Below are 22,063 nucleotides of genomic sequence, written 5' to 3' on the forward strand. Positions count from 1 at the left end.
GTTGGAACATTATTTCCCACTTAAGTAATACAAAGTATGATTTTGGGTGTTCTACTCCAGCCAATATAGTTAAAATAAAAACAAAAACTTTCCCCAAGTTTGTTGTAAGAACTGATCAGCTTTGAACCATAGGTCAAAGTGTAACAAACCCACAGGATACTGCAGTGGTCCAAGTCTGCATTATGTACTAAAAATACTTCTCCTGTTAGGCTGCCTTGTGACTGCAGTTATTAGAATGCACAGTCCCAGTAAGCTGCTGAGTTAACTTCCCTGTGTGCAGGGAGCAGAGCGAGTTCAGCTCACTTCAGGAGGAGCCCCGTGTTTGGTTGGCTGCTCAAGGGAGTCGCTGCCCAGTGAGTCATGTTAGTGCTCCACCCTCCTGGTTTGGACGTCAGGGTTTCACACAGCCCTTACCACGGAGTTGCCAACCAGTCTCTAGTTCCATGGAGAGGAAATTAAAGTTTCACCCTTCCTCAAAGCACAGGAGAACAGCAGCTTGTTCTGCTTAACTGCTCTAGAGGGGTTGTGTGTCTAACATTTTCACATCAGCCTTTTAATCCTTAGGACTAAACCTGTGAATTTCAGGTACAGGTGGCATATGTCCACAGGTTCACAAAATTACACACCAAAACACTGTCTCCTCTTTGCAGCCGGTTTAAGTGTTTTGCCAAGATATCGAGTGACTCAACTAAAAAGGCAAGTTTAGTGATCTTTATCCCAGTATCATAATCACCAAATGAAGCTGCTATCCTGGCAGCAGGGATTTAAGTTTCAAATTGCAGATAACAGAATATGGTTTGTTATATCCAGCAATAAGGAACTTCTTTCTGCTGAGTCTCATCTGTTAAAAACAATAGTGGACAATTACCAGCCCCTCCTGAATTTTTATGAAGGCATTTCATAAATATAAATTATGAATTCGATAGTTTATCCTGTAAGTATTAATTTTGATAAGAAACACAGAGTACCTTCATGTGCTTGCATGTTTTACATGCACTTTCAGGGAATGAGCGGTCTTACTGAGCTGGGAAGATATCAGAGTGAAGCATAATGTCTGTGTGCTAATTAAACTGTAGCTTGTCCAAAGTCACCATGCTCACTGCAAAACCCATAAAGTTTCGTTGCCTCTGTACTGCCCAGAGGTGCTTGGCTGAAATTCTCCTCCTTTGTTGACGCTGCCTGAGATTATGCATCTGAGAAAGACCCAAGGCAACAAGATTGATGGATTTGATACATTCCTCCAAGTTATACCAAAAGAGAACAAGAGAATCAATTGTAACACTGAACTCTGTTCTGAGTATTATTATGTATATTGAAAAAAAGAACTGTTCAAGAACTTCATGCTGAGGTGAAAAACTAAGATGAGCTCAACTTAGCCAGGATTAAAAAAAAAAAAAAAAAAAAAAATCTAAAGATGTTAAACATTTTAACATTCTTAATAATTTGCATCATTTGAGACATTAAATACTTGAGTGCTGGGAGCTGGTAAAAGAGTTGTTTGAACAAGGTATTTTAAAGCCTAATATTTACTAGGAAAATATGCACACTTCCACAAATAAATGTAATACAGTAATGCCCAGGAATTTATACTCTTTCAGAAAAGTCATCTAGGAAAAGAAAATGCTGAATGTGTCACAGAGGATGGAAGTTTTTTATTGTATTAGTGAGAGCACTAATATGACTAAATATAATATACAGAAGAATGCCAGAGAATTATCTATCTTGACTGTATAAAACCAACTTTTCAATTATTTGGAACAACACATTCTGAAGAAACAAAAGGAGAAAGTTCCCTATTAATGCAGTTTACAAATCAAGACAGTTAAAACTTGAAATCCTTCGTGATGTTTCTTGACTCCCAAGCTTTTCCCACCAGATTTTCTATTGAACTTCAAGTTTTTAGACAGATTCCCACAGAGTGGAACAACTCTAATAGAATACCTTTAGTAATTCCTGTCAACATTTTCCAGCTCCAGAGAAGGAATGTCTTCTGGGTAACAGCACAGCTCAGGCTTTACAATTAAGCAAAGTGATGCATTACACTTGTGTTTACAGTGTTGTCCTTCATAGAAGTGGTGACTGAAATTTGAAGTCAGACATTCAAAACCCCAGTCAAAGTAAGGATCATCATGTGTCCATTCACAAGGACAGAATGGATGGGACCAGTTTTTAAAAAGGAAAACTCTTTTCTTACTCCACTCCCAAGCATTTGGCCATGGCCTGTCTTGCAGAGGCCTAAACTCATGGACTTTGGTCATTTCAGACACCTGTTTGCAGTGAATCTTTCTACCTAGGAAGACATATCCTCAGTCCCTTATCACATATCTTCATTAGTCCTCAGGTTCTTGCAAGGACTGGCAAATTCCACAATGATCACAAATTGTTCTTCTTGGAACTTTGCATTTTGTGCACACCAGCTTATAAAACAACATAAGATTTTTAAATCTCTAAAAGCTGAGTACCTTTCTTTTTAGGTGTTCTCCCTTTGTCTAACAGGGAATGGCAAAGAGTTTCCTGAAGAGATCGGGAAAAGAATATTTTGCTTCCCTCCTGCAACTTCTTTGCAATAATTGACTTATCCACCTTTGCTGCTTCCTCTTTTCCTGTCAAAATTTCTTCAAAAAAAACCTTGATCTGAAAATTTTGAAACATTAAATGGTTGAATTTAAGAATATAAACTTAAGAAGAGAAAGGAAAACATTTTTATTCAGACTAAGAAAAAAACAGATTTAAGTTCCAATACTTATTTAATGTTCAAAAATAACATTTTCAATGAGATGAGGATCTTTGCTGGACCTTCAGTTTTCACTTATGTTGACCTTGTAATTAGAACTTAAAATTTAGCACTGAGTTACAGGGGGAACTCTCGAGATTGGAACAACCAATGCAGGATCTATAGATTTGTAATCTGATTCTTATTCTTGGATTTAGCTGGCAAATTACCAGGATTATTTTGGAGAACACTATCTTCTGCATACTTCAATTTCAAATTTAGTTACCAAACTAGATAGTCATTAGCAAGGTGGGAACAGTTTTGTTGTAGAAGAGGGGTGCTTTAACTTTGTTAAAGCAGAGTACGCCCTCAGCCCAGCATCTGCAAGATGACTTCTAAAGGTAATGTTGTTGGCAGAGACTGTGCAAAGTTACAGGTGATATTTGTATTGGTTTTCTTCCAGCTGTTAACATGAAACATGCCTTGGGGAGAAAATTATGTCAAGATAAATTTCTCTTCACATAATTTTAGCAGTAATACAGTAATATTTTAGCATTATGAAATAGAAAATTCCTATTTGGCAACACCCAACTTTTAACCTCAAATCTCATGGGCTGTCATTTTGTTGTCCTTTTCTTCTTTGGCAAAGATGGAAACTTCAGTAGCCAAGCTTGTTTAGCCACAAATGCTTTTCAAACTCCTCAGTTGCTGGCTTTAATTCTCTGAACTCCCCCTATATGAGGGACTAATGCTATTGACCTTGACTTCCCTTCCCAAACAATCAGAAAATTAATTATATGCATAGAAGTGATACCATAAACTGAATTTACTGTCTTGTAATCTGTCAGTACCCTGCTGAAGGGATATACACAGCACCACTAATAAACCAGAGACCATTCTGCAGTCTTTCATGGGAAAGCATATTCTATGCAACACAAATCCTCACACTTTTAATGTGCTTGAAGAGATGGAAAAAAAAACCTGCAAAGAACTGGAGTTCACTTGCATCTACTCTTTTTTTCCTGATGCCATCTTACCCCTCATCCTCTTTCAAAAATGGATTCATTACACAATAAATGAGAAAATTTTTTTCTGGACAGAAGCCATTGTTGCCACTGCAATGGAACTTTTATTCCAAATACATTCTTACAATAAAGCTGTATTTTGTTATACAAATAGACAAACCCAGGAGACAAAAGACTCTCATATTCCATTTTAAAATACCAGGCTCAACTGAACTGCAGCCGTTCCCAGTCATTTCCTACAGCATGTCAGGGATTTCTCAGAGCAATGGAAATAATGATGTAAACCAAGTCATGTAGGTAATTAAATTACAGTCCAAGGAAATTTCTAACACCACAGAAAATGTATCTGCTCATTATTCGGGCTCCTTAAAGTGTAGGGTGGCAAAAGTTTCTTTATAAACTCAGAAGTTTTTCGTTGAGAGCAATCTGTGACTGTGTGAGATTTGCCAAGTAGGTCACCATCAGTAGGTCCTGAAAGGGAAGGGAAAAAACAGTGATCAGAAATATTAACAAATCATAGCTTATTTGCTGAATTTTTAACATCTGTAAAGCATTTTAAATCAGCTACAAGAAATATTGTTAGTTCTGAAAGTGCTACCCTGAGGAATGCTTCCCTTGCAGGAAGCTTTTGGTATTCCTGGAATATGAAACACTGCTTGTGAAATTTTAACTTTGAGTTCACCCATGTTAACCAGACAAGTCAAAGGGTACAAGCACAATTAAAAATTAGTTCTGGTCTTACAGACTGTGGGTGAACAACACATTCAGATACTTAAGTTTTCTAAAAGACTTCAGGTAGAAAGCAATCAGGTAGCATGCTAAAACCTTACTCATGTCGTAAGTATTATGCAAAGAGACAGAACTCCAGTTCAGGCAAAAGAATCTGGCAAGTCACCAGTTACTGCTGAAATAAATATTATTTAAGTTTGGTAATTCATATTGTCTAATCAGTATGAAAGAAGAATTGGTACTGGTTTTCAGATGATTTGCTAAATTCCTAAGTCCTTAAAAATTAATACTTTATCTGCAGTTGCTTGCAAGATTATGCTGAGCTTCTTTATCTCAGCCCTTACAAAACCAAATTACTGACAATAAAAAAGTTGTATTTGCTATTAGCATATTTGTATGAAAAGATAGATCACAGACAAATTTGTGTCTGTATGACAGATTTTCAAAATTGCTAGCAAGGCACAGAAAAAAATATGATCTTACATTGATATTGCTGTTCAACATGGTCTCAAAGTCCTCTGGTGAAATCTTTGGCACTTGGTTAATAAGATCCATCAGGAAGCGCCCGACGGTGTTGTCAGCAGCCACTTTGCCAGACTAAGCATAAGAAACACACACTTCAGCACAAGTGGAACTCAGAGTTTATGGCCCAGAAAGAGAAAAAATAAAGAGAAAACCAAGATGCACAAGTTAGCTTCAAACTTTTTTTTCTGGCTGATAAAAAGCTGGCCTTACCAACACGTCCTCGGCGTACTGCAGCACCATGGTCAGGGTATCCTGGATCCTGGCTGAGGCTGACCCCACCTGCTGTAAGTCACTGGACAAGCCAATCACTCGATTGGGGCTAAAGCAGGTCTTCATGATAAGATCCACTGAAAGCAAAAGGAGGATCACTGAAAAAAACCTGACTGCCACACAAACCACTTTAAACCCTTAACTCGTTGAAGACTTTTTAAGTGAGCTTCAGCAAGACAGTCTGATCACCAGTAAAATTCCCAGAATGGCAGTTTTACCAAGGTAAGAGAAACATTTGAACATTGTCATAACAATGGTTATAACCAAAATAGGAAGAAAGCATTCACCTCCTATCCGCTCTGTATCATAATAAACATATTTCACTGTTAGGGGTGTGAACATCACGCCCATAGTTTTACCAGGGACTCCCATTGGGGCACTAGAAAAAGAAAAAGAGAACAACAAAACATTTTCAGCATGGACATATATAAGGGAGGAAGGAAGAGATTTCCATCTCGATCTCTGTTAGCACTAAAGCGTGAACGTGAGTATGTTACCCATTCTCACCAAAATCAGCAATTTTAAGACCCAAGGATAACTGAAGACAGGAAATCAGTTCTGGCATGCTATTAATTGCTCTCTTTCATCCAAGAATGCTCCTAACTGGTTTGACGTCAGCATGAATGCATGAAGAACTAAGTACTATCACCTTAGCCAAAGTTCCTTCTTGCTTTTAGAGAAGGTGCTCTTCTCTCCTGAAATACTTCATGCTTTAAGAAATTACAGAAACAACAAGCAATATGACAAAATTCAAGTACAAAGCACTCTCAACACCTTTATTATACCTATTATTCAAAGTACTTGAAGTCCATTTACACTTTAAGTAAGTTGTTATGGAACAGCTCCTGTTTTAAAGATGCACAGTCAAGAAGCAGTACCTTCTCTACAAAGAAAAGTGTGTTTTCCTTACAGAGCAGAGCTCTTCAGCCAATTCTGGGAGGAATCCAGTCAGGTGGAAGAGTTCAGTTTCTCAATATTTAATCTCCATTGTAAATTGATAAGAATGATGGGGTGAAGGGGAAGAAAAACTCATCAAGAAGATGCTGTTTGAATTGTTTTAACCACAGTAATCCTCAGACTCGTATAAATGCAGTGCTGAGCAATAAAGCCCTATGGCTACAGGCTAGCATTCACTCAGTGTGATGGAAGTTAATGATGTTACTGCTAGCTGTGTGAACCCTGTGAAACGTCCCAAAGATGTTCCGGAAATTGTTAATTAAGCCACAATTCCCCACCCCAATGAGGTTCCAGTTGATTAAGTCTTTCAGCCTACATACAATGGTCAAGACATTCAAATGAGAAGTAAGCCATGATCCCTGGCTCACCACTATGTTTAACTGCTGCACAATATTGTCCAAAAAAAGACACTGCACCCCACTACGTTTCTTGTTACCCTGATGGGGGTCTCTCAGTAATTCAGATTGTTCCCCTCCCAGAGTACCTGACATAGGCTTTAATGCTCATGCGTGAATTCTGGAGACTTGTGTCCACAGTGAGGTGGATTGGATTGTGTGCTTCCCGGCTGTAATACTCGTGGATCAGGACTGAGTGTTCCGTGATGTCATGACCTGTTGCATACCTTCAAAAGAACACAAGTTGAAGAGCCATTCTTCCAACATTCAAGTGTCCAGTGTTTTGTATTGTTGCCATTGAACAGGTTTGTATCCTAAAACATTGATTTCCAAACACTGAGCTGTAGCAGCACACTAAACATAAGTGTTTTAACTACAGGTTTTTTAGTTTATGGCCATTTGTCCCTAAAATTTTAAGAATCACAGGCTGAGCACACCCAGTCCCAAAATATGCACAGGGCCAGTGTTATAATACCAGCCCTAAAACATCAGAGAGTAAACTGACATCAGACACCTGATATTCAGTTATTTGTCTGTGTTCTAGACCAGCTTTTTCCATCTGTGTAAGTCAAAGAACACCAAACAAACTTGGACAAATTTTGTCTTCCACAAACGATGCATCCCTCTGCAGGAGGTCTAACTCGTTAATCTAGCTCCTTCAACTGCTCTACAATTAGCATCTCACATCCTCAGGGAAACTCCTGTCACTGGAACTGCATTCTGCTGTGATCTGTTGAGGAAGCTTGCTCCACAGGAAGAAAATGAAGCCATTTTGTAGGATCAGAGAAGCATGAAAAGAGTGATAAACACACTGTGCCAACACACTCAAGCACTGTTCCCATGACACCGTACTGATCTTGCCTCACATCCCCCACACAGATACTTCCAGCAGAGAACTAAGTACTCAAGCTGGTATCAGTGATTCCTCCCGATACCTTTGGTACTTTAAAAGTCTCTTTTGTATTCTCCCTTCTTTCTAACCAGTTAGCTTCCATGGTACAAGTTGTATTACAGGTAGTAAGTTCTTCTAAAAAAACTGTACACACATGCTCTAACACATCACTCCTCTATGATACCTTGCTAGACAAACAAAACAAAATCCTCTAAGTCTCCGATACCGTCTCTTCTTTTTATGAGCTGCAGGAGCTTTACCACTGACTGCCTAACAAGAGTTGCAAGATCTGACTGTCACAGGTATTAGTGCTTCTGCTTCCCCATCCGTGACAAAGTGAATTATGTCATTTATGTGAATTTTAAGTAGTTTAAGGAATCAACAGATCTATTTGCACGTTCTTGCAAAAGGAGAACTTACCAGCCCAAGATGATCTCGCTGGGAGACACCTTCTTGTGCAACTCGTACATGTTTTTGGCAAATTCCATATCCACAGCCACCTGAGAAACGGCAGAGTGCCGAGACAGCCGGTTACAGGCTGCTTAGCCGGGAGGGCAGCACGGGCACGGGCCGCCAGCAGCGGGGGTGCGGGGGTCGCGCCCCGCCCAGAGAAGCCCCGCTCCGCCCGGGCCGCCTCCGTACCTCATCCTCGGACTCGTTGTGCGGGACAGAGAAGCAGTTGGTGACCTCCACCGAGTGCTTGTCCACGGTCCCTGCGGGAGGGAGGGAGGGAGGGCGGCGGGTAAGGGGGGCACAGCGAGGAGAGTGGGCGCTCTCCCCGAGGCCGCGGCGGGCAGGGCAGGGCGGCGGCTCTTACCCAGCAGCGTCCCGATGACCCGTGCCGCGCCCTCGTTGCGCCGCTCGAAGCTGTCCACGATGGAGGCGAGCACAACCGGGTGCAGCCGCACCACGCGGCCGCCGGGGAAGGGGCCCGAGAGCGCGGCTGACAGTGGCGCGGCCGGCGGCGGGGCCGGCGCGGCGGGCGGGGTCGGCGCGGCCGCGGGGGGAGCGCTCCCCGCCGGGGCGGTGGGAGCCGCCGTTGGGCTCTGCGGTGGGGCGGCCGCGGGAGGAGCGGCAGCGGGAGCTGTGGCCGCCATTTTGCAGGAGAGAAAGGCTGGGTTCTCCCTGCCGACAGTAATTGGCTGAGCCGAACGTCTGTCATGCAGCGCTGCCTCTCTATTGGCGAGGCGGGAGAGCTGGGGCCATCAGTTAGCCAATCCGAAGCGTGCGATGAGGGGAGACGTTCTGATTGGAGGAAATGCTCACCGTCTGTGACTGAACCTTACTCTTGTTCCCACCCTTCCCGGGGCCGGAAAGTTTCTCAATTGGGCGCTCGCGTTCCCCTCTGTCCGCTCTCCTATTGGCCAGCAACGCCCCCCCCGCCCGTTTTTGGGGCCGTTTATTGGCTGCGGAGATGCCGCTCAGCTCTGCGTAGGGAGGCAGTGCGGTCGCGCCTGGTGTGCAGCACTCCGCGCTTCCCTTGGCGGGACTGGCTGAGCGCCCTCGTGCGGGCGGGCTGGGCACGGCAGGGCCGCTGTGGCGGGGCTCCGGGCGCCGTGAGGGCACAGGCGGCCGGTGGCGGAGCTGCACACGGGAAAGGCGCTCTAGTAGTGCTATGAGCGGGGCTATACAGTCTTTGGGGTCTTGGCCCTGTGAGACCGGCAAGTTAGTCATTATTACCTCAATAGAAGAAAAAGTGGTTGTCAAGAATTCTGTGGAGAGGAAGTGCTGGTTACCCCTATCCAGGGTTTAGTGACTACCCAACAAATTCTCTTACTGGGTGGCGCTTGTTACTCGTAGCGCCCAGCGAAGCTGTGCGGGTGGGGCAGGTGTCGCTGAGGCGGTGAAACCTCAGCGCAGCCCGCGGCTTCCCCGCCAGCGGAGGCGGAGGGGCAGGCACTGGTGTCTGCGGTGACGCTGACGGGAACCAAGGGAAGGGCCTGAAGATGTCTCAGGGGAGGTTTAGTTTGGATATTAGAAAAAGGCTCTTCACCCAGAGGGTGGTTGGGCACTGCGACAGGGTCCCCGGGGAAGCGGCCACAGCACCGGCCTGAGAGAGTTAAAAAGTGTTTGAACGCTGCTCTCAGGTGTGACTCACATGGTGTGACTCCTGGGGACGGTCTTGTGCAGGGCCAGGAGCTGGACCAGCGCGTCCTTTCCACCCGAGGGTATTCTGTGAAATGAAATGTGTGTTTTCAACAGCTTTAAGAGGACTGGGTTCTTTTAGAACTTTGTTTTCTCTTTCTTAACCATTTTTTCACGATGGATAGCTTTTGGAGTTTTCTCTGTTTCATTAGTTGAGGCCTGAATATCATCAGTTAATGAGCAGTTTCAACGATGTCATTGAAGAAGGCTCCCGAGAATAAAAGAAGCACCTCAATAAAAGGATCACACATTCTGCCTAAGTGGAAGCAGTTAGCTTCTCTTACATAAGTGGGGAACACCTTTCAAAACTACAAAGGAGAGCTAATGCATGGGAGCATGAAATCACAGATTTTATCTCTTCATAAAAGCACTTCCAGGTCTGTGTACCAGTAAAAACTATTCTTAGGCTTTCTCCGTGCAGCCTTCATTTCTTGTAGGTGTGGCTGGGTGAAATGGCATAAAGCTTTAAAACGTTTCTCTTTGCAGAGCTTTGATGTGTCATTGAGAAGTCTTATGAGTGAGGTTTTGTTAGAGAGTAGTTGTTTGATCTCATTCTTGTTTGCATCAAACTGGGCTTGGTGCTTAATTTGACATAGTCAGCTGCAGAGTCATGTGAAGCAAGAGAGGTTCTGTAAGAGCCCATTATACTTTTGTGTTTTCACCTTAAAAATTGGGCAACTTAACATGAAGCAGCAGTTGTGCTTCAAAACTGGCAACTGTGATAACCTTCTTTTAATATGTTGATGTCAAGTTGCTGCAGAGGGTGCCAGAGAGTGTACGTAGTGAGCAAAGATGGATAACCTGTATGACAAAAGTCAAAGATCAGTGGCTGGCTCATACAAAGCCCACTTTATACAAAGACTGTATAAATCTAATGGTAAGAAGATCAATCATGTGATTGTGCCTGGAGCAGATGTGTCCAAGCTTCACAAGTGTTTTTCCTTGCTAAATGACTCCTGAAAAATGAAGACCTTTATAATTAATATTATTTCACAGAGTATCAGTTTACTTTTAGAGGAGGGTAGGTATACTTTTCAATGGTGCCTGTTGATGAAAACTTGATATCCATCTATTGATATGATTAAGATGCAGATAGTACTGCAGTAGAACCTGTCTGCCTAGAGGGACACAGAAAACCCATTCTGTTGTAATCACTGCATACTGGCGGGATCCACAGCTAACTGCTTTTGTTCTCAAAGTGGAAATAACTAGGATTAGATTGGATATTAGGAAAAATTTACTCACTGAAAGGGTTGTCAAACATTGGAACAAGGAAGTAGCATGTGTAGATGTGGTACTTTGGGAAATGGCTTAATGGTGGACTTGGTAGTGACAGGTCAACAATGGAGCTTGGTCTTCTTAGAGATCTTGTTCAATGTGAATGAATCTATGATATTCTGAAAGAGTGTTCCGTTGTCTCATACCATGCGTCTCCCGTAGTATGTACAGGCATGTGTTCACCCTAATTTCCTGGTGTTTTACCTGACTGAAAATGCTGCTCCTAATAGTCTGTATAAACGCAGCAGTGTATTTCATGGTGCAGGCACCGCTGGATCTTACCGAAGGTGGTGCCTGTCGTGCCAGCCGGAGGAAAGGTCCTTTCCCCGGTGAGGGCCGGCGCTGCGCCGGCGCTCCGGGGCCGGATCCCCATGCCCGGGGGATGCGCACCGCTCCCCGCCAGAGGGCGCGCGCCGCCCGCCGGCCCAGCGGGGTGAGGGCTGGAGCGAGGGACACGGCCGGCGGTGTGAGGGGAGGCACAGCCGGCGGTGTGAGGGGGGGCACGGCCGGCAGTGTGAGGGGGCACGGCCGGCGGTGTGAGGGGAGGCACGGCCGGCGGTGTGAGGGGGCACGGCCGGCAGTGGTGAGGGGGGCACGGCCGGCGGTGTGAGGGGAGGCACGGCCGGCGGTGTGAGGGGAGGCACGGCCGGCGGTGTGAGGGGAGGCACGGCCGGCGGTGTGAGGGGGCACGGCCGGCAGTGTGAGGGGAGACACGGCCGGCAGTGTGAGGGGGCACGGCCGGCAGTGTGAGGGGAGGCACGGCCGGCAGTGTGAGGGGGCACGGCCGGCGGTGTGAGGGGAGGCACGGCCGGCGGTGTGAGGGGGCACGGCCGGCGGTGTGAGGGGAGACACGGCCGGCGGTGTGAGGGGGCACGGCCGGCGGTGTGAGGGGGGGCACGGCCGGCGGTGTGAGGGGAGGCACGGCCGGCGGTGTGAGGGGAGGCACGGCCGGCGGTGTGAGGGGAGGCACGGCCGGCGGTGTGAGGGGAGGCACGGCCGGCGGTGTGAGGGGAGGCACGGCCGGCGGTGTGAGGGGAGGCACGGCCGGCGGTGTGAGGGGAGGCACGGCCGGCGGTGTGAGGGGAGGCACGGCCGGCAGTGTGAGGGGAGGCACGGCCGGCGGTGTGAGGGGGGACACGGCCGGCGGTGTGAGGGGAGGCACGGCCGGCGGTGTGGGGCCATGGCTGGAGCCGCGGGCCACGGCTGGCACTGCGGCCGTGGTCGCCTCCGACACACAGCGTGCTGTGAGAGCCGCCAGGACACCATAGCCTGGTAACCACTTAGTGCTAATTAATTGCTGATTTCACTTTGCCGGCTTTGAAGTGAGTAGCATAAGTGGGATTTTGCGCATACAGCTTTTCCCACCAGTGTTTATTACATTATTTTACACAGCAGTTTATTTCTTAAGTTAGTTATATTAAGGTTGAATCAATGAGCTAGAATTCGTTAATTTCACCATAATTCTACCTTAATTCCTCATAATTAATAAAACCCTACCTTAATTTCCCGTAAGAATGTCATGGAGAAATTTACCTGTGGATGTTAAGGCTATGCAAACTTAAGATGTGATGATATGATAGTATAACCCCAAATTTTACTGAAATGAAATATATATATGGAAATGAAAGGTGTTTTGGGTCTTTGCTGGGAGTGTGAACTCCCCAATCTCTCAAGACATTCCTGCTTCTTGATGATCTCTAATAATGATTATTTTCTGCTTTTGACTCAAATAATGGACAGAGTCAGCTTTCCAATGAGAAGCACTGTATGTACTTCTTGTACTTAAAACTAAGATAGAATGTGCTTGCACTGACCTAGCAAAACAGTTAGGTGCACTACTCTGTAAGATCAAACCTTGTGTCTTTATATGATATTCTTCCTGCTTACCCCATGCAGTGAAAAATGACTCTTGGCTTTTTTTCTTCCCCAGGGAGTATGGGGTAGAATTGTGGCAACACTACTGTCCTTTCCATGTAATCAGCTGGAATAAGTAATCTCTGGCAGGCAGCCTTAAACACAGTGTTCCTTTGTCTGGTAACTTGCTGCTACTGCGTTTGACTTAGAAGCATTTGTAACAGGGAAGAGCTGTGTCCTTGAATCCCTGACATCCAAATAAAATTAAGTGTAATGCCACTGATTGCAGATAAGAATGAAAGTTCTTGTGCGGGCACATTTCAAATGTTAAAGATTTCTAACACTTCTAACAGCTAATGTGTCAGTGTGCTATTTGCTGGGAAGATAATCTCTTTTTCCAGTCCCTTGTTCTTATACAATCACTTTACAGCTTTACTTCTCCTACCAGTAGGCATGTCCTTTTCCATGGTGTCCTTTACGGCATGGGTCAAAATGGCCATTGTCTGTACATTTCAGCCCAGACCAAAATTGCATATGTCCTCTAAAGTGTTGAACAAGACTTTTATGACTGGCAGTGTTTGCTGTGTCATCCAGCAAAAACATTTGCTTTGGTGTCTTGAGACAAAATCTGCGTGCAGAAGTGAAGTAACTAGAATGGCAAATATATATTTCATTTGATGGTGGAGGGAGGCCTGCCTGCCAAGATATGGAATGGCAAAAATGTTGTTGTTGTGTAAACTCCAAGAATTATAGGATTTTTATATCACCGAGGTCTGACAGTGTTTTCTGTCCCTTCACAGCTCTACAGCTGCATCGTGATGTGTTGGATGAATAAGTGGGCAGTGAGGGAGAAGGTAAGAAGATAATTTACATATAGAAATGGGAGCTGGAAAGGAACAGTGGCAATAAAATCTAGGGGACAGTTTCTGTGTAGGAACCTGGGAGACTTGAGGGCCCAAAGCATTTCTGTTACTGGCATTTGGACAACGTTAAGGTAAGGCATCCATATAACTGAAAAACTGCCAGAGACATGCTTTGGGTAGTGCTTTAGCACTTAGAGTGTGAAGTGTTTGATAACAGCTGGAATAGTATTATCCTCCTGTCTGTTCCACGACAGGAGGAGTCATTTAACCTTTAGATCTCAGTTTTCCATTTCTGCAAAATATGACTGATGATACTGTAGAGGATAGGTTTATATGTAGGATATGCACAGACAGTTTACTGAGGGAAGGCAGGAAAGACCTTACCCTTTGAGGAAACAGCTTTGAGAGGAAGCTGAAGAGGGCATTTCCTGACCCAGAGACTGTGTACTTTGGAAAGGGAGGAAGTCTTCAACTAGCCTAAGGAGAGGGAGAACAGAATTGTGTCCATACTGTTTCCCAGTAATAAATAATTCTTCAGCTGAGGTGAGTTCATGCTGCTGAGATCTCGGGTGCAGAGAAATGAAATTTGATTTCATCTTGAATCAAACATTGCAAGGGTTGCTCTTTGCTAAATGCTGTCCTAACCACTCTGTCTAGATTTGAAATACCACAAGCACTGACATATGAATTCGCCTTCTATATTCTGATTGCCAATTTGCCTTTCTGCATGAGAAGGCATGATACAGCATTGGCTGAGTGAACTGCATCAGGCTGTTTGGACCGGTCTGCACAAACAAAAAGTTGATTCCAACTGCCCAGTGCTCCAGCTGAATCACAGGTCTTCACAGCACTGCTCAACTCGTGTTATTGTGGCAGAGAGGGGAGTATATAAACACATTTTAATTAGACTGTTCAGGTTGGATTTCCAGGCCCATTTTGAAAAGTCAAATTTCTATTTGCAGCTACAGCTTTCCAACTTTTACAGTGTAATTTGACATGAGAAGTTCAGAATTTCTATGGTTTTTAGATTTTCTGTGGATTTTCTGTTCTAGTTCTCTCAACCATTTGGCATTTGCCATTTGCTATTCTGCATGACATCCCTTTGCATATCTTTTTTTGCATTGGAATAAAAAACAAGCTGATCCATCACCGAATTATCATCCCAGTCATTTGTTTCTGTAGCTACCAGCAAGGCTGCCTTCTCCCAATGGCACATTTATGGGAGATATCCCTCACCATGCCCTGTCACCTTCCCATATCTAGCTCTGCCTAGAAATCTTTCTGTTTTGTTTTCCTAAGGCTAGTAGTATGTGACCTTTCAGCAGTGTTTAAATTCACTCTCTTGAAAAGAAAAACATCTCTCTCTCTCTGGTACTGATTGTTGTTTCCCAGTTTGAAATCAACTAGCAGAACTCCAGAGGGTTTCTCAAACAGCTAACCATTAAGGACAGTCAGGAACAAAGATCAATTGAAAACACATTTAGAATTAAGCTTCCTGGCCTTTTAATTTCTTCAAGTCAGCATTGGGAGTTATTACTGTGATCAGTCTGGCCTTTTGTTGTCCTATGTCTTATTCATATAAACTATCAACTTCAGGGATGCCCAACTGCTTTCTGGCTGGGTTGTGTTATGGTTTTCATATCTTCAAATATTCCCAAAGTTATTAAAGGATTATGGGTTTAAATGCAGAAGGCATTAAATAGAATCTTGTTATTGGAAACAGAACTATATTTATGAGTCTAGAGGGAGTTTGCAAGCAGAATTTGGGTCATGGCACCTTAAAGCTTCAGTAGCTTTCTGGGATCTGGATTTCTGGCAGACTGAAATATTATTTCTGTTCAGATAGAGCTGTACAGACACAAAAGGATATATAGCTCCAAAGGGTTTACAGTTCAGATAGAAATCAGGAAGAGTCAGTGGTTGGGCTCAGGTTACCTATGCCTTAGGGGATAGAAGGGGAATCCTACATGTAGTTTGTAGCAAGCTCTGGGCTTTAAAAAACTCAAGCACCTGCAGCTCTGTTCATAGCTGTCCTGAGCCTTGAAATCTTTCTCTTGTGTAAGGTGCCATGCTACTCTCTTGCCATCAGAAGTATGATGACAAGCACATAATTTTGTTGTAAATCTTGCAATAATTCCTGGATTTGGCTTAAGGGTTATATATATATATATATATTTTTTTTTTTTTTTGAGGGGGGGGAGGGCGGGGTGTGTTGCCTTTGTTTTTTGGCTTTCAAGACAAGCTGCTGTGGTCTACTTTCACAGTTTAGGGGATTGTTAGGATATTTGAGTGTTTAAAGCTGATAGCAATATAGCATCACTGCCACACACCCCATGAGAGATCTCAGGCTCTGAGTCACTATACTGAATCTTTTTAAGGGAATAACATTAGTGATAGTTTCAATATACAACAGGGTATTCATTATGAATAATGGTAGCCTAGAGCCAACTAATTATATTTGCAGGGTGGTTTCCCTAAAAAGCAGATGTTGGACAGATGGTAGTCAGATGATCAGTCATGCCACCATCTACAGTAAATCTTTGGGCTGTGGGGAAAAAGGTAATGTGTGGAACATACTTCTCATTTCTGTGGGAGCCTTGTACTTTTTTATGGGTGTATAAAAGCTCACAGAAATGTATGAGCCGTTGGTTAAGAACTGTAGAGCTACTGATGTTTGGCTGCAGCAAGTTGGCAAAACTTCACCTTGAAGTGCTTGTTACCCTTGCGTGACTGTGAATCCTCTAACAGAACTCTCCAATGGCGATGACACTGTGTGTCAGCTGGAGTTTTGCAGAAACCTTATTTTAGGCTGGAACACTTGATCGTTTATTTTTTATTAATTTTCCTTGAAAACTTTTACATGCTTTTTCTTTCAGTCTGCTTTCTCATGGCAGCTCCCTATACTGTTGTGTCGCATGTCAATATAATGAGAAGAATATTTTGATATTCTGTTGCAAGTGAGGTACTCGAGCAGATACAACTGTCTGCATAGTGACTTGGAGCACAGTCCAGTATTTGACGTGGCTTACGTTAGCTGGTGTTCAGTCTTTATCATCTTTGTTCAGCACGGGAACTAGAATTGTGTTTCCTGCGTAATAGCAAGCCTTTCCTAAGACATAATTCTGACTGTGGATTCAGAGCAGTACTGATTTTAGTGTATCTTAGTTGTTGCTAAACACATTTGTGTAGTCAGCTAAAGTAAAATTTACATGCTAAAAAGAACATGGTTTGTTTTAAACAATGTCCAGTTTGTGTCACCACAAGTTGTGGGTTTTGGGGTAGAACTGTAAAGGCTCAAAGTCTGCTCCATTAAAATGAAATCTTTGGTTTCCATTGCCTTTCTAATCAAATAAAAACCAGAGCTTCCAGGAATTGTAATAATGTATCAAGTTGAATTTAGCTCTTTTGCAGACCATCAAAAGAAATTGTCCTTGACAAAAACAATATTTTAAATATCTGCTCACAAGCACCAGAGCCAAAAGGTTTTTATTTCATTTGGCAAAATATCTTCCCAAGAACAAGACTGTGACCTGAAGTAGAGCCAAAATAAGCTCTCATAGATGCTTAGCCTAGAAAGCACTAGACTGAATGGCTAAACTTGTTAAAGAGTATATAGGAAAAGGGAAGGGCAGCTACCTAGTTCTGCTTCTGACTTGCTGTGTGGACAAGCTGCACTCCTTCTGTTCTAATGCTCTGCCAACTAGAGGACCCATCTCCTCTGTCTGCCACCTCACTTCAGCTTCTGGGCCTTAATCCATTTCTGGCTGTGAGAGCTGCTGTAGTCAACAACAGAGCTTCTTCTGTTCATAACAGCAGAGGAGTCTAATTTTGTCCTTTCCCAATAGACTCTGTTTAGCTTGAATAGTGAAAACTCTTTCAGAGGCTTTGCTCTGGCCTTCCACTCACCCTTTACTCACCACATCTAATACTTGAGCTTAAAAAAATGTTTCAGATGCTCATAAGATTCGAGAATTACAAAATCTATGCTCCTGTGATGAGTGAAGTTGATCTAATTGGCCACACATTTCTCCTTGCCTTTCCATTTGCTGGTTCTGGGCTTTATCTGTCCTCATATAGTGCCATCTTTGCTCTGAGATCTGGTGAGGAAGTTAGTAACTTTCTTGGTGTCAGTTCTGTTAGTGCAAAGAAGGGATGTGGCACTCTGAGAGAAGGACGGCCCAGGACTGTACTGGCCAGCAGTTTGGATTGTTCAGGCTGTGTTAAAAGTACAGCCTGATGATGCTGTTCTGGGACAGTTTCTGTGAAACTGCAGCTTAAACACTTGGTCGTTCTTCACATCTTGACAGTGAGAGGAGGTGAGGACAAAGAAACAAAACAGCTTTCCTGGGGCACAGAGATGCCTGATCCATTACTAGGACTGAGATGATGGGTTCTTCAGTCAGACTGTAATCACAGAAATCACCAGGATATAAGGAGCTATTTGCTGCTTTTCTGGAGACGGTCAATCAGTCTGGATAGCTTTGTTCAAGGCCAGAAAAACCAAGTGTCAGTGCTCAAGAGAAAAGCTAAATAAATGCTGGTTGTGCTGCAGGAGAGATTGGGACAGATTTTTATCTCATTGACTGTGGTACATGTCTGGGTAGGCCTTCTATCCAGTGTCATCGATACCAGAGTGTCTTGTCAAATTAAAACTTTCTAGCACTTGAGGCAGAGAGAAGAGCAAGTGGCAAGGATGCCAGCCCTGTTCATACATCTCTAAATTCAAAGAAGCAGCTGTTTGTGTATGTGACTTTATTTACTTGGACTGGCTTTGACGCTGGGTTTCTTCCCTCAGCAAAGTTCAGAAGAGCTCTGCCTTTACTGCTCCCACAAAGCCTGTGCCCATGGAAATAACACAATATGATTGATTTCCTTTGCATAAAATCCAGCATGGCTGAATCCAAGGAACAGGTAATCTCCTTCCATAACTGTTGCCATCTGAAATCCAAGATCCCAGTAGAGAATAGTGGTGAAGAAAGATTGTTGAAAAAGAAGAGTAATTTGCACTTAAAAATACTCAGCATATGCTTTCTCAGAAGCATGCTGTGATGTGATATATATTAAACTAAGTTAAAATTAATAGCCACAGAGCACTCTGAATGAACAGGAGATGTCCTTTGAAAGGTGTTTGTTCACCACGTTTTCAATATCTTCTCTTGGGGACCCCAAAAGCACTGACTTGGGCTTGTCACAATCCTGGTAAGTTATTATCCTGATGATACTCTAATGAGGTGGTATGAGCATGGTGATAGCAGACAAAGCTCTTGGGAGTTTAGGATTCAGGGGAAGCCATTAAAAATCTCAGCTTGATTAAGAGCATCTGATTCTCTCTCTGATATTGTACTAAATATGCATCAGCACTGTGCTACCAAGAATGTATCCTGGGAAAGAGCACTGCCACAAAAATCTCTTTCCCGGTATTTCCTAGGATTCAGTTTGGCTGCATCTTGAGCAAGATCACTGCCTCACCAACTGCTTCATTTGTATGGCTTGGCTAGAGCTGGTTTTGGGAGACATTTGAGCTTTAATTTGCTCACTGTTCCAGACCTTGTGAGGTCTGGTAGAAGAGGAGGCTTTCCTTCATCCTATATTTAAAGAAGCCTCAGTGGGTTGCTCTAAAAAAATTGGGCTATTGGCTTCAGCTTCAAGTTAATGAAACCATAGCAACATGCTGTGGGATGGAGCAGCTGATGGACTACATAGTTGTTCAATCTCTGCAAAAGCGAGAGCAGGCCTCCAATACCTGATTTTAAACAACCCCTACAAGTTTGGTTAAGACTCTGCATTTAACAGTGAGGGATCTAGAACATAAACAAGATATTGGGATTTCATCTAGCTGAATCTAGGTCTATTTGCTTTAATGTAGCAGTAAGGAACTCTGTCCTCACAGAGGGACTGAGCATAACTGATGCCAGTTGTCTGCCTATAAACATAGACAAAATCACAACAAGCAAGACATGCTGATTATTTGCTAACATATGCCAGGAAAAGTTAGGTGGTTCAAGGAGCAGCAGGAATGTTACTCTCTAATGAGGCAATTTCTTTTCCAGTCTGGTTTGACCTCAGATTGTATTCTTCATTCCCTTATCAGAATTGGTGATCTGTAAGTCCAGGACACCATCTTTTAAATAATGGCTGTATCATTTATCACAGTTTTTCTCTCCATTCCTGGCACTGGGAAACACTACAATTCAACAAAACCTAAATTGCTGAGGTCAACCTCCTATATGTACTTGTAGGGTGTTTAAGTGCTACCCTTAAGAAGCTATTTGCAATGCCCTAAACACTTACTGATGCTCTAACAAACCAAATTACAAGCAGTGTTTATTCTTGAGCATTATTAACTTGAAGTATTTCTGGCTCATAGGAAATCTTAGCTCAAGTCTATCCCGATTCAGAATAAAACCAGTGTTCACCGTTATCCACAAATCATAAATTTTTATGTAAGTCCTTGGAAATGGCAATTGCTACATGAAATCATGTGTTTGCTTATTACACAATGAAGGGTTGAGCAAGCCAGAACTGCTGATTAGAATTGGGAAGCTTTGAGATTCGCAGCCCAGAGCTTCTGCTTTTTGAGGAGGAGCACTGGAAGCCCAGAAGTGTGTGCTCGGTGCTTTCCTCAAGTTCTCTAGGTTCTAAGTTACCTTAGAAAAGAAGAGTAAGGGCCTTTACTGCTGGTAATCTTGGTTAGTGCACTAAATTACTGGATTAGTCAGACTAGACTAGAAATTAGAATGGATAGGACTCGACCTAATTTGATTTCTTTTTAATTTTTTCACCAGATCTACCAGTGAGGTCCTACCTGCTTTTGGTCTTCTAGCAACTGGTGAAACAGAGGAATTGTGTGTATATAGAACCATAACAAGATGTGGTTTTGTGTGAAGAGGTACTTGGGTTTCTCAGTCCTGAGACTGGGTTGAAATTTAGCACAGAGAAGTGCACTGGCAGCTAGAGGAGAATTAAATACAGCAATGCACCTTACTTGGGATGCACGCTTGCACTGGAAATCTGTGATCCTGTTCTACTCTCAGTTTTTGGTGTGTGGGTCAGGAGTGAGGAGGGTGAGAACACTGATGCATAAACAAATACTAAGACTTGCAGCTCATAGAAAGGTAGGGTGTGCTTAAAATGTCTGTTACGACACAAATTTTTAAACCACTTTGTTTTTCCATTAAAGAGAAGCTAATAATGTGCTTATAAGCATTCTTTCTATCTTCATGCAGTTTATGTCTGTAGAGCGGGAGATACATGCATAAGGTTAAATACTGTCTTGTGAATGGGACAATGTGTTTTAGAGTAGTGAACTGCCAGGTGTTTTGGTCCAGTTGAGTTTCAGCTGCTTTTGGTTGATCTAAGGCTTGAGTGTTATATGAAAACTGGTTGTGATTCAGTCTTTTAAACCTTACTTCTGAAGTATTGTATTCCATTATAAGGATTTTTGAAGGCCTGGGTTCATTCAACTGAATCTTCTAAAGCATTGGTGTCAGGCTGTTCAACGTGTTCCTTGAGCATTAATTTAGTCAAAAGTGTACAAGTGTTCTTTATGTAAAATGCAAGAGTGTTTCCCTGAAAAGCTATTGTAACTCCACCTGGCTATGTGAATCATCAGGATTAGTCAGCTGATGGCATTACATGGAATAAAAAAGCTGTTTCTTACTTAGAAGGAACTTGTCTTTAAAGTGGGGGTTTTTTGTGTGGTTTTTTTTTTTGTTTTGTTTTGTTTTTTGTTTTTTTGTTTTTTTAAATAGCATTGTTTGTGTTGCATTTTAAAAGGTTGTTGTGTTTTACTGACATTTCCTGCTTTCAGTTTTGCTGATGAATTACAGTGTAATTTCTGTCCTATGGGGAAGACAAAAGGAACTCCTCTTCCTGTATGTCGTAAGTAAATGAACTCGTGGTGAGACTTTTAAGTCCCTGTTATTTGTAACAGGAAAATAATGAGGATTGTATATCAGCTCTCTAGATGCCTATCCATATGACTGAATGAGTTGAAAGTTGATGACTTTGTATTATAGTCATTTTGAGAACTGTATTTGGGCAAGTGACTTTCTTATTTGGGGTTCCTGAAATCTGGCAACTGTATGCAAAGCAAGTGAGTGAAAATGAACTGCCGCCTTTGGTTGGTTTTAGTTTACAGGCCAGCCAGTAATCCATATTTGCAATTCCTTCTCAACTATTGCAAGGGATGGGAAGTTAACTCTGCGCCATAAAAGTGTCTTCCCAAAGAAAGAAAAAACCCTGATCTAAACTACCAAAACTAGTTGTAAATAACACATTTCCCTGCATGTCATCTGTGATCTTTTCAAACTGAGGGGTGCAGCTTGAGGTCCAGCTCCACAAACATCTGAAGAACTGATGGAACAGAGGAAGGGAACCAATTCTAGGAGCACACTCCCTAGCCTGTTACACAGCTC

General features: G+C 43.1%; 2 protein-coding genes across 6 annotated transcripts in view; one reads left to right on the forward strand and one right to left on the reverse strand.

Moving 5' to 3' along the window:
* Nucleotides 1-2,679: 2,679 nt before the first annotated feature.
* EIF3F (eukaryotic translation initiation factor 3 subunit F) lies at nt 2,680-8,603 on the reverse strand. The gene is made up of 8 exons (XM_040071362.1): nt 8,324-8,603; nt 8,149-8,219; nt 7,927-8,006; nt 6,704-6,841; nt 5,550-5,641; nt 5,203-5,339; nt 4,951-5,064; nt 2,680-4,209 (listed from the first exon to the last, which is right to left on the reverse strand). Exons 1-8 carry the CDS (start codon nt 8,601-8,603, stop codon nt 4,132-4,134), a joined length of 990 nt encoding a protein of 329 aa, XP_039927296.1. The 3' UTR covers nt 2,680-4,131.
* Nucleotides 8,604-20,431: 11,828 nt separating this feature from the next.
* The window catches only part of SORBS1 (sorbin and SH3 domain containing 1), a 206,351-nt gene continuing 204,719 nt past the window's right edge, over nt 20,432-22,063 (forward strand). For all 5 annotated transcript variants that reach the window (XM_058421598.1, XM_058421595.1, XM_040071315.1 and 2 more), the window contains exons 1-2: nt 20,432-20,535; nt 21,457-21,527. The gene's annotated coding sequence lies outside the window, so the exon portion shown is untranslated. The remainder of the gene's footprint in view (nt 20,536-21,456; nt 21,528-22,063) is intronic.

Source organism: Hirundo rustica, chromosome 8, assembly GCF_015227805.2.
Source record: "Hirundo rustica isolate bHirRus1 chromosome 8, bHirRus1.pri.v3, whole genome shotgun sequence".
Taxonomy (NCBI): domain Eukaryota; kingdom Metazoa; phylum Chordata; class Aves; order Passeriformes; family Hirundinidae; genus Hirundo; species Hirundo rustica.